Source organism: Cavia porcellus, unplaced genomic scaffold (genome assembly GCF_034190915.1).
Source record: "Cavia porcellus strain 051 isolate PalLab524CR breed Dunkin Hartley unplaced genomic scaffold, mCavPor4.1 scaffold_6, whole genome shotgun sequence".
Lineage (NCBI taxonomy): Eukaryota > Metazoa > Chordata > Mammalia > Rodentia > Caviidae > Cavia > Cavia porcellus.
Window position 1 is genome coordinate 29,221,689 of NW_026947489.1, and position 13,176 is coordinate 29,234,864.

General features: G+C 38.8%; 1 protein-coding gene and 1 pseudogene across 11 annotated transcripts in view; both read left to right on the forward strand.

Moving 5' to 3' along the window:
• The window catches only part of Exd1 (exonuclease 3'-5' domain containing 1), a 58,648-nt gene extending 45,699 nt beyond the window's left edge, over positions 1-12,949 (forward strand). For 10 of the 11 annotated variants that reach the window (XM_063250263.1, XM_063250264.1, XM_003475703.4 and 7 more), the window contains 5 exons: positions 2,737-2,841; positions 2,924-3,004; positions 5,921-6,064; positions 7,159-7,350; positions 11,319-12,949. In XM_063250263.1, the coding sequence (XP_063106333.1) occupies positions 2,737-2,841; positions 2,924-3,004; positions 5,921-6,064; positions 7,159-7,350; positions 11,319-11,978 (1,182 nt within the window). In that variant the 3' untranslated portion in view covers positions 11,979-12,949. The remainder of the gene's footprint in view (positions 1-2,736; positions 2,842-2,923; positions 3,005-5,920; positions 6,065-7,158; positions 7,351-11,318) is intronic. The other variant, XM_063250266.1, reaches the window with a different exon arrangement.
• LOC106028841 (large ribosomal subunit protein eL21-like) lies at positions 9,637-10,149 on the forward strand (annotated as a pseudogene).
• Positions 12,950-13,176: the final 227 nt, after the last annotated feature.

Sequence of the window (13,176 nt, forward strand, 5' to 3'; positions counted from 1 at the left end):
CTTGCCCATCTGTTCCACAAGCCAGCGCTTGGTTTATGGCAGAGTAGTGGATAATCTCAGAATGCCTGCCCTGAGACCAGGCTCACTGGGCTTGCTGCAGTCCAAGCAATTTCCATGGATCTGTGCCCAGCTAGGAGCGGCTGGATGAAGCCAGTAGCAGTTCTGCGCTTATCTGGCCCATCTCCAAAATCGCTCCTGGCTAACTGTTCTTTCTCCCTGTGGGAGGACTAAATCCTCTGCCTCACTTTCTGCCAGTGCAGTCCTCCAGGTCTGCTGTTCCCTTCCACTGCTGTGTCTCTCTGCAGAGGCCTCCAGTGTTGCCAGCCTTCACCCATGACCGTGACTGTGCGTCCCCAGGTTCAAACAGCTCCTCTTGTGTAGTGAGTCCTATTCTCAGGGTGAAGGTGTTGCTGGCTACTGCCTTCTTCTTCATTCAAGTTTTTCTTTTTACTGTCTCTGTGGGCTTTAATTCACACTTCGTATTCTTTCTTCCTGTTTTCCTCACAAAGCGATATTCCAGAATCTGGATGGTGGTTCTTACTTTTTTTTTTTTTTTTTTTGGTACCAGGGATTGAAGTTACAACCATGCTTGCAAGACAGGCGATCGAACTCACGGCTCCCTGCTTGCAAAGCAGGCGCTTATGCCGCTGAGCTAAATGCCCAGCCCCTGGATGCTGATTCTTAGAGAAACTCTTTTCTCTGGTGCTTACCACTCTACCATCTTCACAGAAGTCTTATTTTTTTTAATTTTAAAGAGAGGGAAAAAAAACCCAGAAAAATTAAGAAGCAAACAAGCCAAAACAACAACAAAAGCAAAGCAACAAGAACAATGAAAAAAAAAATAGCAATATAAGATTTTAAAACAAGGGGCTGGGGATTTAGCTCAGCGGCATAAGCGCCTGCCTTGCAAACTCAGTCGTGAATTCGATTCCCGGTACCGATAAAAAGGAAAAAAGACAAAAAAAAAAAAAAAAAGATTTTAAAACAAGATGACCGGAATTTAACAATGGTTGTTATATCACATTTTGTCATCTCAAAATAGTTGCTCAGGTTACTAAATACAGGAATAAAACAAAACAATAAAATAGAACATTTGATTTCAAAAACAAGACAGAAGGAACTCTTCCATAGTTGCTATAATGCATATTGTTATCTTCCAAATAGATACTCAGATTACCAGCTTTAGACTTGCAAACTCAAACAATACAAGCATTAATTTGTTGTTGTTGCTGTTGTTGTTATTTTTACTTTTTGCTATTATCTCAGCCTGAGTTCCTCCAAATCAGCCAGTTGCTTATGGCAAAGGCTGGTTGGGGGTAGGGTGCAATGTTATTCTTCTTGTCTCCCACCCTGTGTGCCAGGGCTCATGGGAAGGTATGGGTTGGCTTCTTGATTCTCCTGCTGTCCCACATGGTTGTCACTAGAAATTTTTTTCTTGAGCAACTTCTTTGTACTTCACAGAATTAATAATTGCCTCAGTCCTATTTGAATGCCTCTACTTTAAACGCTAGTCGAGCACAGGTTGTATGTAACCTGTGCTTCTGACTGACTGGTTATAATTTGGGGCTCCTATGACCCCTTCCTTAAATACAATTAATTTTCTAGAGCGACTGGGTGGGAAGGCCCATGCCTGTAATCCTAGCTATTCAGGAGGACTCCAAGTTTGAGTCCTGCCTGAGTGAGACCCTGTCTCCAAAAAAAAAAAAAAAAAAAAATTGCTGGGTATGAGATATATATATGTTATGTATATATGTCATATGTATGTTTTATATATATATATATATATAACATATATAATTTTTTTGCTAGAACATCTCACAGAACTTAGAAACACTTATAATTACTCAAATAATATAAACAATATTGTGAACGCAAATGACCAGGCCAGTGGAAGAGATGGCATAGAGCAGAGGGCTGGAGAAGGAACATGTTATCCTCCAGGAGCTGCCACATGCTTAGCTTTCCAGGAACCCACCAAACTCAGCCCTTTTGGGTTTTTATGTAGGCTTTGTTAGGCAGACACAGTTGATGATAAATCTAATCTCTAGCTCCTTTCCACCCCCAGGAGCTAAATGTGTTACTGTTCTAGTTTTGCCTTGCTTTTTCTTGTGACCAAGCTCAACTGCATTCAAAAGCTGTCTAGAAGTGTCCAGTTACCATTCATCTTGCTACCCTAATGGACACAGCACTGTGAAGATATCAAGGATTTTAGAGCGTTTATGTCAGGAAACCCAGAGGAAGGCCAAATACTATTTCAGAATATCACTGTTAGAAAACCATGGACAAGGCTCAGAAAACTAATTAAAGTAGGGAGGTCAATAGTGAAAGCCTAGTAGCTGGGGATACACCTAGCTGAGCGGCATAAGTGCCTGACTGGCAATCACAAGGTCCTGAGTTTGATTCCCATACCAAAAAAAAAAAAGCCTAATTAACCAGTTTATCTTTTGCTTTCTTTTTGAAAACCATAATGATAATGTCTTTTGTTTTATTTTATTTTTACAGTGCTAGGGATTAATCCAGGGCTTCATGTATGCTAGGCAAGAGTTCTACCATTGAGTTACATCCTAGCCCAACTGTGTCTTTTTTACTTAATTTAAACCTGCTTTCTCTAAGAATCACTGAATGTCTGTTTATTTAACAATGCAGATGTTAAATATTTTATCCAATCTCTTGTATTCTTGATCCTCAGATTCTTTTCTTCCGTTGTTCCTTACACTATGAAATGATTTATCATAGGTGGCCACAAATAGCCGAGTTTACTTATTTGACATTTTCCTTCTGGGAAGTCGAGCTTTCAACAATGGACTTCAGATGATATTTGAAGACAAAAGAATCTTAAAGGTAAGTATATAAGCAGGTTCTACTAGTAGTAAGATTAGCAGCGAGGTCCTAATTACTCTGTCTTCATCTTCTGATTTCTTAGGTTATCCATGACTGTCGCTGGCTTTCTGATTGCCTCTTTCATCAGTATGGGATCATGCTGAATAATGTCTTTGACACACAGGTACATGAAGGGGAACACTGGATTCAAACTAGTGCTTGGAGCTTCTGTAGGTGTTGGAAATCTGTGTGTCTCCCTCCTGCCCACTTCTCATGTTCATACAAGGTGTAAGAACATTTGGTAAAGTATAAAGAAAAACTGCAGAAAAGCTAGTTAAAGTTGTTTAGGAGCCAGGCATGGTGGCACACATCTGTAAATCCCAGCACTTGGAAGGCTGGGAAATTTACAGCAAACCTCGTGCCTTAACCTCCTTGGTGCTGTGATTATAGATGTGCACACCACAGCCAGTAACAGTTCTTTTAAAACTATGATATATAACCAAGCCTGGTGGTGTACACCTGTAATCCCAGCACTAAGGAAGCTGAAGCAAGAGGATAGCAGTGAATTCCAGGCCAACCTGGACTACATATTGAGTTCAAGGCCAGCCAAACTACATAATGAGACCCTCTCTCAAAAAAAAAAAAAAAAAAAGATTTAAATATGCAATGTATTAACTATTGTTATCCTCTAATTATTTTGTTACGAAATTTTGTTTTTTAATAGAAGTAAGAGTGAGTTTTATATTTTCTTTATTAATATCTATTGATATGGCATTGTAAGCATGAAAACATTTTTAAATGCATACCCATTTGTATGTATTTGTTAGCAGATATTGTACCAAATTAATATCACTAGTAGTGTTTATTTCATAGTGAAAGTATGTTATGGTTTGTGTCTAGATAACTCTCTAAAGCCTCATGCACTTTTAGATGGAGCTTTTTCAGAAGTAGCTGAATCTGGAGTTTGTGATCCATTCACAATCCAATGCTGGGATTATGGATATGAGTGTTACACCCACCCTAGGGTGGGTAGCTTGCATACAGTGTAAGGGGACAGAAAGGGGCTTATCCCTCCTTTCTCTCTCTTCCTTCTGTGGCTTGCCTTTGCTGTCTTCTGTCACTAGAACTGTTTCTCTTCTTTGATGCACTTCTGCCAAGTCACCCTGCCTTGGAGCCAGCTGGCTATAGATTGAATCCTCTACAAACTGTGAGCTAAATAAACCTTTTCTCCTTTATCTTTGGGTGTTGGGTATTTTATCTCAACAAGGAGGAAAGTAACCAAAACAGTCCTTGGGATTTATGGGTTTAGAAGTATTAGAATAAAACAGGCTAAATTTATTGATTCCTGTGTCTTTTTTTTTTCCTGTCTTTTTCTTTTTGTTGGTACCGGGGATTGAACTCACGACCGCCTGCTTCCAAGGCAGGTGCTTATGCCGCTGAGCTAAATCTCCAGCCCCCTGATTCCTGTATCTTTTAAAAATGTTTACTTTATTAATACATGTGTACCATACATAATGATTACATTCATTGGGTTTTACTGTGTCTTTAAGATACAATGATTTAGGGGTGAGAAGTCTGGGGGGAGGGGAATATGTATAAGAGTGAAAAGGGCATTGTAACCTTGGATAACCTTGTGTCTTGATGCTACAGTTTTCTTAAAATTTATAATTTCCTCATCTGCATATGTCTGTCTTGGTTATTTTTCTCATTGCTGAGACAAAATACCCAACACCCAATGTTAAAGGAGGAAAGGTTTCTTTTGGCTCACAGTTTTTAGAGGTTTCAGTTCATAATTGGCTGACTCCAAGGCAGGGTGGCATCACAGAAGAGAAACAGTTAATGGAAGGCAAAAAGCAAAAGCAGCAAGAAGCAAGTGACAGGCAACATCTCTCTTTCTGTGCCTTACATTCCCTCTAGACTACCAGCCCTCATTGTGGATAGTATTTACATGCAGGATGGGGCACCCTTATTCCTACCCAAACTGTGATAAACCAGTCTGTGGACTGTGGGTAATCACACACCCTTGATTCTAGCATCACATACTGCAGATCCAGGTACCTCTGAAAAGCCCCACGTGTGACTGCAGAAGGCTTTTGGAGCACTTTTAAGACACGAGTCATAACAGTATCTTTATTTCTTTGGTTTCTATATCAGTTAACATTAAGGGTTTCAGGGATTTGGATATGGGTTTCTTGGGGGGGGGGTCATTATACAGTCTACCATATTTAAATAATTCCTGTACTTTTTATTTTATTAATGATGGGTTCTACCCATATAGGACTCTGCTAGGCTCACCATGGCTGTGATCCAACATGGTGCCTATAACCTCAGGGCCAGCCAAAGCAAACTTCTGTGTTCTTCTAATCCCAAAATGAACTTCCTGCTCTTTTTTCATGCTTGAACCAAAGATCCTCCAATCCTCTCCTGACACCACAATCCAGTTTCTGCCCTCAGCCCAACTTTATAAAAGCTGTTCCCTAGCTTCCCCTGTATGGGGGTCCTGGCAGCCTGCAGCTCTCCTGCTCTGGCAATAGAAGTTTTTTCTTATTTGCCTTTGTGTCTCAACTGTGCCAAAAAAAAACCTCCTAACAATTAGCTTTCCTTACCAAAACTTTACCAGAATTGCTTACAAATTGTACAATAATTATTGAATTTTATTTTCCTTTCCTAGTCTCCAAAGACCTTAAAGTATAATAAGTAACTTAGCAGGCAAAAGAAGTAGAAAAGAAGTAGACACAAATATGTTGGGTTATTTCATTACTTTAAAAATTTTGTTTTCAAAATGAGTTGTCTGAACAACTTGGCATGGTCTATCATATTGATCCTTGAGAGAAATGATCTATAAAGACATTTTTAAAAATATTCTTTCTATTTATTCAATGACAAATACATATTTTTTGGGGAAGGGAGAGGTTCGAGACACAGTCTTATTATGTAGTTTAGGCTAGCTTTGAACTCACTATGTAGCCCAAATTGATCCCAAACTTGTGATCCTCCTACTTGAGCCTCTCAAGTGCTAGGATTACAGGTGTGTGCTACCATACGCAGCTGTTTTCTGTATATATTTGATTAGCTAGTGTTTCTTTTTTCATTATCACAGGTAGCAGATGTCTTTCAGTTTTCCATAGAAACTGGTGGCTTTCTTCCAAATTGCATCAGTACTTTACAGGAAAGTTTAATAAGACACCTTAATGTAGCCCCTAAACACCTCTCCTTTCTAGAAGACAGACAAAAATTGATTCAGGTGAGTGTTGATGATGTCTAATTTCACAATAATTTTTTCAAGTGTTTCCTAAACAGAATTAATAGCCTGTTATGTAAAGAAAAGATAGCTTCCATGTAAGCATATAAGAATCAACAAAATCTTAGTTGTGCCAGATAGGAACAATTTGTGGTTTCAAGTGAAAAGCTAGGATCCAGATTTGCGAATAATCAACTAAAAAGTATTCTGAAATAAAATTTCTATGTTGGGACAAGGAGAAATTTTGTGATACTTCGGATTAATGAGATGAAACCAAAGCCATCCCATTTATTTCTCCCAAAGAGTTATAAATTTTATTGCCAGGCATGGTGGTGCACACCTGTAATCCCAGTATAGAAGGCTGAGACAGAAGAATCTTTGAGAGTTCAAGGCCAGCCTGAACTGCATAGACCCTGTCTCAAAAATAAAACAAGAAAAAAATATATTTAGTTCCTAACTTGAGATATGACTGTATTGTCTACAAACTTGGTCATATATGTAAGTCTGTTGCCTTCAACTTTCTTTTATTTGTTTGATTTTTTTTTTTTTTTTTTTTAGAGACAGGGCCTCTATGCCATTCATACTGGCTTTGAATTCACTCAGGCTGGCCTTAAGTTCATCATTGTCTTCCTGCCCCAGCCTCCTGAGTTCTGGGATTACAGGCACATGCTACTACACCTGGCTGCTGCCTCTAATTTTAAATGCTAAATCTAGATTGACCCCCTACCCCCTCTTTCTCTTGTTTCATCCACACATTGTAATTGTGTGTGTGTGTGTGTGTGTGTGTGTGTGTGTGTTTGCTGAGAAGACTACTTATAAATTTAAAGTAATAATAATGTAAGAATTAGTGTTTTAAAGCTACTCTCTGGGCCAGTGTGGGGTGATGCATGCCTGTGATCTCAGTTACTTGGGAGGATGAAGCAGGAGGATCACAAATCAGAAACTAGCTAAGCAATTTAGCAAGAGTCTATCATAAAACAAATACAAAATTTAAAAAGGTCCAGGGATGCAGCTCAGTGGTAGAGTGCTTGCATAGCATGTGTGAAGCCCCGGGTTCATTTTCCAATACTGGAAAAAAAATATTTTGGTGTGTCTAGGAAAATCCAGAAGTGTGGTTCACCCGACCTCTTCCACCCTCTTTACTGAAAATCTTGGCCCTGCAAGCAACATACCTGCTTCCTCTTCGCACAGTGCTTCTGGATGAGATGATGTCTGACCTCACCATGCTAGTGGGCAGCTACCTAAACACCTGCCGAGAAGGCTCTGCAGACCAGCTTGTGGGCACAGAGGTAGGTGTGGCTGTCTCAGGACCTCTTTTGCTGGTTTCTGCCTCTCCTGGCGGGGTACAGTAACACTCATTTTTCACAACCTCACCAACTTTCTTGGGGCACACATATACATATGTCACATGTGTATATATGTGTGACAACACACATAAGTGAAAGTCCACCAAAAAATGTATACACCAGGAAAAGAAAAACTGTTTATATTTTAATACTAAATTTATTGAGACATCGTGAGATTAATACAAGTTACTTTTGGCCTCTACAATTATAAAAGGGGTTCAAAGAATGACCATCATTAAAAAAATCAAACAATAACAAATGCTGGCATGGCTGTAGTAAAAAACTTTTCCTCACTATTGGTATAAATGTAAAGTAGTACAACCATTATGCAAACCAATATGCAAATTTATTGAACTGTAGAACATGAACAAGTGAACCTCCCCTTTTAGGAATTTTCCCTAAAGAACTTAAGAAATACTACATTGAAACATGCATGCCAATGTTTGTAGCAGCACAATTCATAATAGATAGATCTTGCAAGAAGCCTGTATATCCATCAACAGATTATTGAATAAAGAAAATCTGGTATCTATATACAGGAGAATACTCTTGGCTATAAAGAGTGACAAATTTGAGACATTTGTAGAAAAATGCATCACCTAGAATATAATGTTGAGTGAAATAAACTGGACACACAAGCTTAAAGGCCATGTTGTTTCTTATTTGAATAAGAAACAATGTACAAAGAGATTAATAAAGAGATGGATTGAAAGGGACAAGAAGACAGATCTCTTGCAATAGGGAAGTGATCCAAGGGAACAAGGGTGAGGGTGGAGGAAGAGGGAAAGGGAAATAAATAGAATAAAGATTCACCATCTACGAGAACCTAATGACCTCAGTGAATGTAAACATTATATGATGCAACATGAACTAAGATTAATAAAATCAACAAGAATGAAAATTGGAATGGAGGAATTAGAAGAGGAAAAGTAATTAAAAAAAAAGAAACAAGCTGTAGTATATACATGTCACCGTTCTCCAAGATGATTGTATTGCAAACGTGTTCTAATAAATTTTTTTTTAAGTTTAAAAAATTTGTTATAGATGTGGCAAAGAGATGGCAGCTTTCCTGTTTTCTGACCAAAAATATAATGTAAGTTTCCAGGGTTATCCAGTATATAATAATGAAAGATTTAAAAAAAGAATCTGAGGATGTAGCTTAGTGGTATTTGCTTAGCATATGTAAGGCCTTGAGTTCATTCTCCAGCACCACAAAAGTTAAATTTCCATGACACAGAAGGCTTTTTTTTTTTTTTTTTTTTTTGAGACAGCGTCTAGCTATGTACTTTTAACTAGCCTTAAATTTACTCTGGCACAGGCTGGCCTCAAACTCACAATGATCTTCTCTCAACCTCCCGAGTGCTGGGATTATAGCCATGTACCACCATGCCCACTAGATAGTTTTTTTATGTAACAAGAAAATATTTCGAGGCTGTAGAAGACCTAGTGTTGTGCCATGTGTCTGTAGCGCTCGCTATTCAGTAATCTAAGGCAGGAAGATCTCTTGAGCGCTGTTTAAAGCCAGCCTAGGCAACACGGTGAGACCTGGTACCTCACTGGCAATGTTGTTTTGTGATATGTTAAAAGTGAAGCACACCTATAAACACAGCATTCTGACTCTGGGAGGCAGAGGTGAGAGCATTGCAAATTTGAGCCTGGACTGGGCAACTTAGCAAATATGTGAGACTATGTCTCAAAACAACAACAACAAAAGGATCTGAAGCTACATCTCAGTGCATAGGTGCTGGGTTCAGTCCCCAGCGCGCACACACACACACACACACACACACACACACACACATACACACACATACACACACACACACACACACACACATACACATACACATACACATACACACACACACATACACATACACACAGACCTAGAAATCAGAAGGTAAAGCCATATTAGAAAAATCACTAAATTACTTGCCCTGTGTAACAAAGTGGACTTTTATTTATGTACTGTATTCTTTATTTCAGCATTTATATCATGACAAAACACTACAAGTAAATCAAATATCCACAAATACCCATCAAGAAGGGTTTTGTTGAGTAAGTTATTATATATCCATACAGCCCTTAAAAATGCCATTAATCCTTGGGCTGGAGATTTAGCTCAGCAGGCATAAGCGCCTGCCTTACAAGCAGGCAGTCCTGAGTTCGATCCCCGGTACCGATAAAAAGGAAAGACAAAAAAAAAATTGCCATTAATCCTTTCAGCCAGAACTGCCATCTTCCAGTTTTTGCCAAAATGACGAGCACAAAGGGAAAGAGGAGGGGAACCCGGTATATGTTCTCTAGGCCTTTTAGAAAACATGGAGTTGTTCCTTTGGCCACATACATGCGAATCTACAAAAAGGGTGATATTGTAGACATCAAGGGAATGGGTACTGTACAAAAAGGAATGCCACACAAATGTTATCATGGCAAAACAGGAAGAGTCTACAATGTCACCCAGCATGCTGTTGGCATTGTTGTAAACGAGCAAGTTAAGGGCAAGATCCTGGCCAAGAGGATTAATGTGCGTATTGAGCATATTAAACACTCAAAGAGTGATAGCTTCCTGAAACGTGTCAAGGAAAATGATCAGAAAAAGAAGGAAGCCAAAGAGAAAGGTACCCCTGGATTCAACTAGAGTGCCAGCCCGCCCCACCCAGAGAAGCGCACTTTGTGAGGACCAATGGGAAGGAGCCTGAGTTGCCACAACTCATTCACTATTATGAACTCATGGCATAAGCTGGGGAGGGAGCTCTGCCATTCAGCACCTAATGGTGGCTAAGTGTTCTGGGCCCTGCTTAGGGATGAAAAATCATCCTGTAGGGGCTGGGGATTTAGCTTAGCGGCATGAGCGCCTGCTTTGTAAGCAGGCAGTTGTGAGTTCGATCCCTGGTACCGATAAAAATGAAAAAGACAAAAAAAAAAAAAAAAACCCAAAAAGAAAAATCATCCTGTATTGTAAGGATGGTTTTCTTAATTGGGCAGGTGTGGTGCCTCTATTCTACTTCAGAAACAAATTTTTGGAGCAGCTTTTCATTCTACCTAGTTAATTGTGTCAGGTCTTTACTCTGTAGTGTTTTTCTTGCTAAAGATACTGCTGAGGTATTGTGTAGGTGTATCCCAAATAGCCAAATATTTATGAAATATTTATATTGGCTTGAGGATCCAATGGGGAAAAGATGTGTCAAAATAAAATGGAAGTCACTTCAGTTAAATAAATGGAAGTCCATTTTGGTTAAATAAATTGTTTAAAGCATCAAAAAGAAAGCCATTAATGGCACTCTCAAAAATTTTTTTAGTTAAAAAATTAGAAATGATGGTGAATATATAACAGTTTTTAACCATTTGTATAGAATGTTTTTAGGTACATTTTGTTATCAAAATTAAAAATTGAAAAAATAATGTAAACCCAGATTAGCAAATATAAACATTTAATAAGGCAATTGAGACAGGATCTCACTATGTAGTTTAGGTAGGTCTTGAACTCATTATGTAGCCCAAGCTGACCTTGAACTTGTAGTGATCCTTTGCCTTGGCCACCAGATACCAGGATTATAGGTGTGCTTGCTAAGAAACAACATTGCACAGAGTGTACCTGCTAAGGCAAATGGGACGAGGTTGGGAGACTTACTTTTCCTGTGTAATCACTTTACACACACACACACACACACACACACACACACACACACACACACAATTTTCCTGTGCAATTGTTACACATACACAACTGGATTCAAGATATTTAAATCACTTGAGAAATAGTACAGTTGTTGAATACACTAGAGGGTGCTGTATGATCACATTTGACTAGACATTTGATTGCCAACTCTCATTAGGTATAATAGAAGTAATTTTTAAGTAGCATATTCACAAGTTATTATCAACCTGTGTTCTTTTTCTTTTCTTAGCCTACATGTATGGAGCTGCCAGAAGAATTGCTTCAACTCAAAGACTTCCAGAAGCAGCGCAGAGAGAAAGCTGTGAAAGAATATAGGATGAATGCACAAGGACTCCTGATAAGAACTGTGCTGAACCCAAAGAAATCAGAGACAGTGACAGTGGGAAAAGGGGAAAAAGTCAGAGGCTTCTTGTATTGTAAAGATTCTAGAAAAGAAAAAGCTCCAAGTTTGACATCCCATGAATTTCATGAGGATGGGAATATTCCAAAAGGAGAATTTAAAACAACAGTAAAGTCTCAATATCTACCTTTTATACAAAAAGGAGAAGCCAGTGACAGTTTCAGTAACAGACTTATTTGCCCTGAGCACAAAGGATCAGAAGATGGGAGAACAACTCAGAAAGAACACTATATGTTGCCCAAGCATGAGTTTCAGAAAAGTTTTCCTCTAAAAGAAGAGAGAGAACAGTTATTGGTTCTCAAAGAAAAGGAATATTCATTGTCCACAAAAGCAGATGTTTCAGTATCTCCTTCTCCTCTTCAGGAAACCAGAATGTCACCAAATGATACCTGTCATCCATTCAGGAACACTGGGGTTTCCACACTCCCGCCCTGTCCAGCCTTGGAGAAGATCGACTTGTGGATAAATCCACCTCTGAATTTGCCTTAGGGTTTGCAGTTTGCTTGAGACCAGAGAAGGTCCACATTTCCACTGTCATCCAGGGTTTACTCAGTGCTAAAATGTCTCATGTCATGGGTGTAGTTCTGCCTCAGTTGCAGGCTTCAGAGAAAATTACATCCTCTTCTTTATTCCTGCTGTCATGGTACATGCATTAGGATGGAAATTAACACATTAATAAGGGAAGAATAAAGTTTCTGATTATGTCACAGTGCCAGAAATGTTTCCAATGGCCAGATTAAAGTATATCTCAAAATTTGGGTTTGGAAGTTTTTAAGGAGGGAAAAAATTAGGGCTTAATGTCAGGGAGAATCTATAATTTTAAATTTTTGTTCTGATTTTGGCTTTTAGGTTGCCTTTCAGGGAGTCCATAAGACTCTTGGTTATCCCTAAGTTGAAAAAATTGGCACCTAAAGTGTTACTAGTAATTTTCTCCTTAGAAATACTAACTTTATGCTTTAATTTTGAGTGTTTTGTCTGTCTCAAGTCATAAAACAATAGCTAATGTTACAGGAATCAGTACCTCAAATTTATTTCAGTTAGATGTGTCTTTTTTTTAGTCCATTTCACTAACAAAACAAGGACTCTGGACTCCTTTTTATTATACCTATTATGTAAGCTTGAAAATGGACTTCATTATATTGGTTCGGAGTTAATACATGTTCTTAGGATAAAAGAAAGGTGTGGAGGCATACACCTATAATCCCAGTACCCAGGGAGAGAAAGAGGCTGGCAAGTTCAAGCCCAGGATGGGGCAATTTAGCAAGAGCCTGTCTCAAAATAAAAAAAAAAAGGGTTGGGGATGTAGCTCAGTGTGAAGGCTCTGGATTCAATCAACAGCCCTGCTCCTTACCCCTGACCAAAAAAGAGGCAACTTGTATTGAGCCTTGTTCATAGTGTGTATTTACAAATTGCCCACATTCTTTTGTGTAATTATAACCAATAAAGCTGTTTGAACATTATTTGATTTCTTAATTTTCTTAATTGGCCTGACAGGAAGATTTGGAATATGTCTAGATTTCTGTGTCTAGAATCCAGTTTAGAAATCTGTCATTTGACTCTGTTACAGAATCTTACTTAGGGGAAACTGAGGGACAGTCAGTGGTTAGGGACATCCTTATCTGCACCAGCCATTTCTGTCCTAAATACTGCTAAAGAATCACCCTCCCTTTCCAGAACCCGGGTCCAA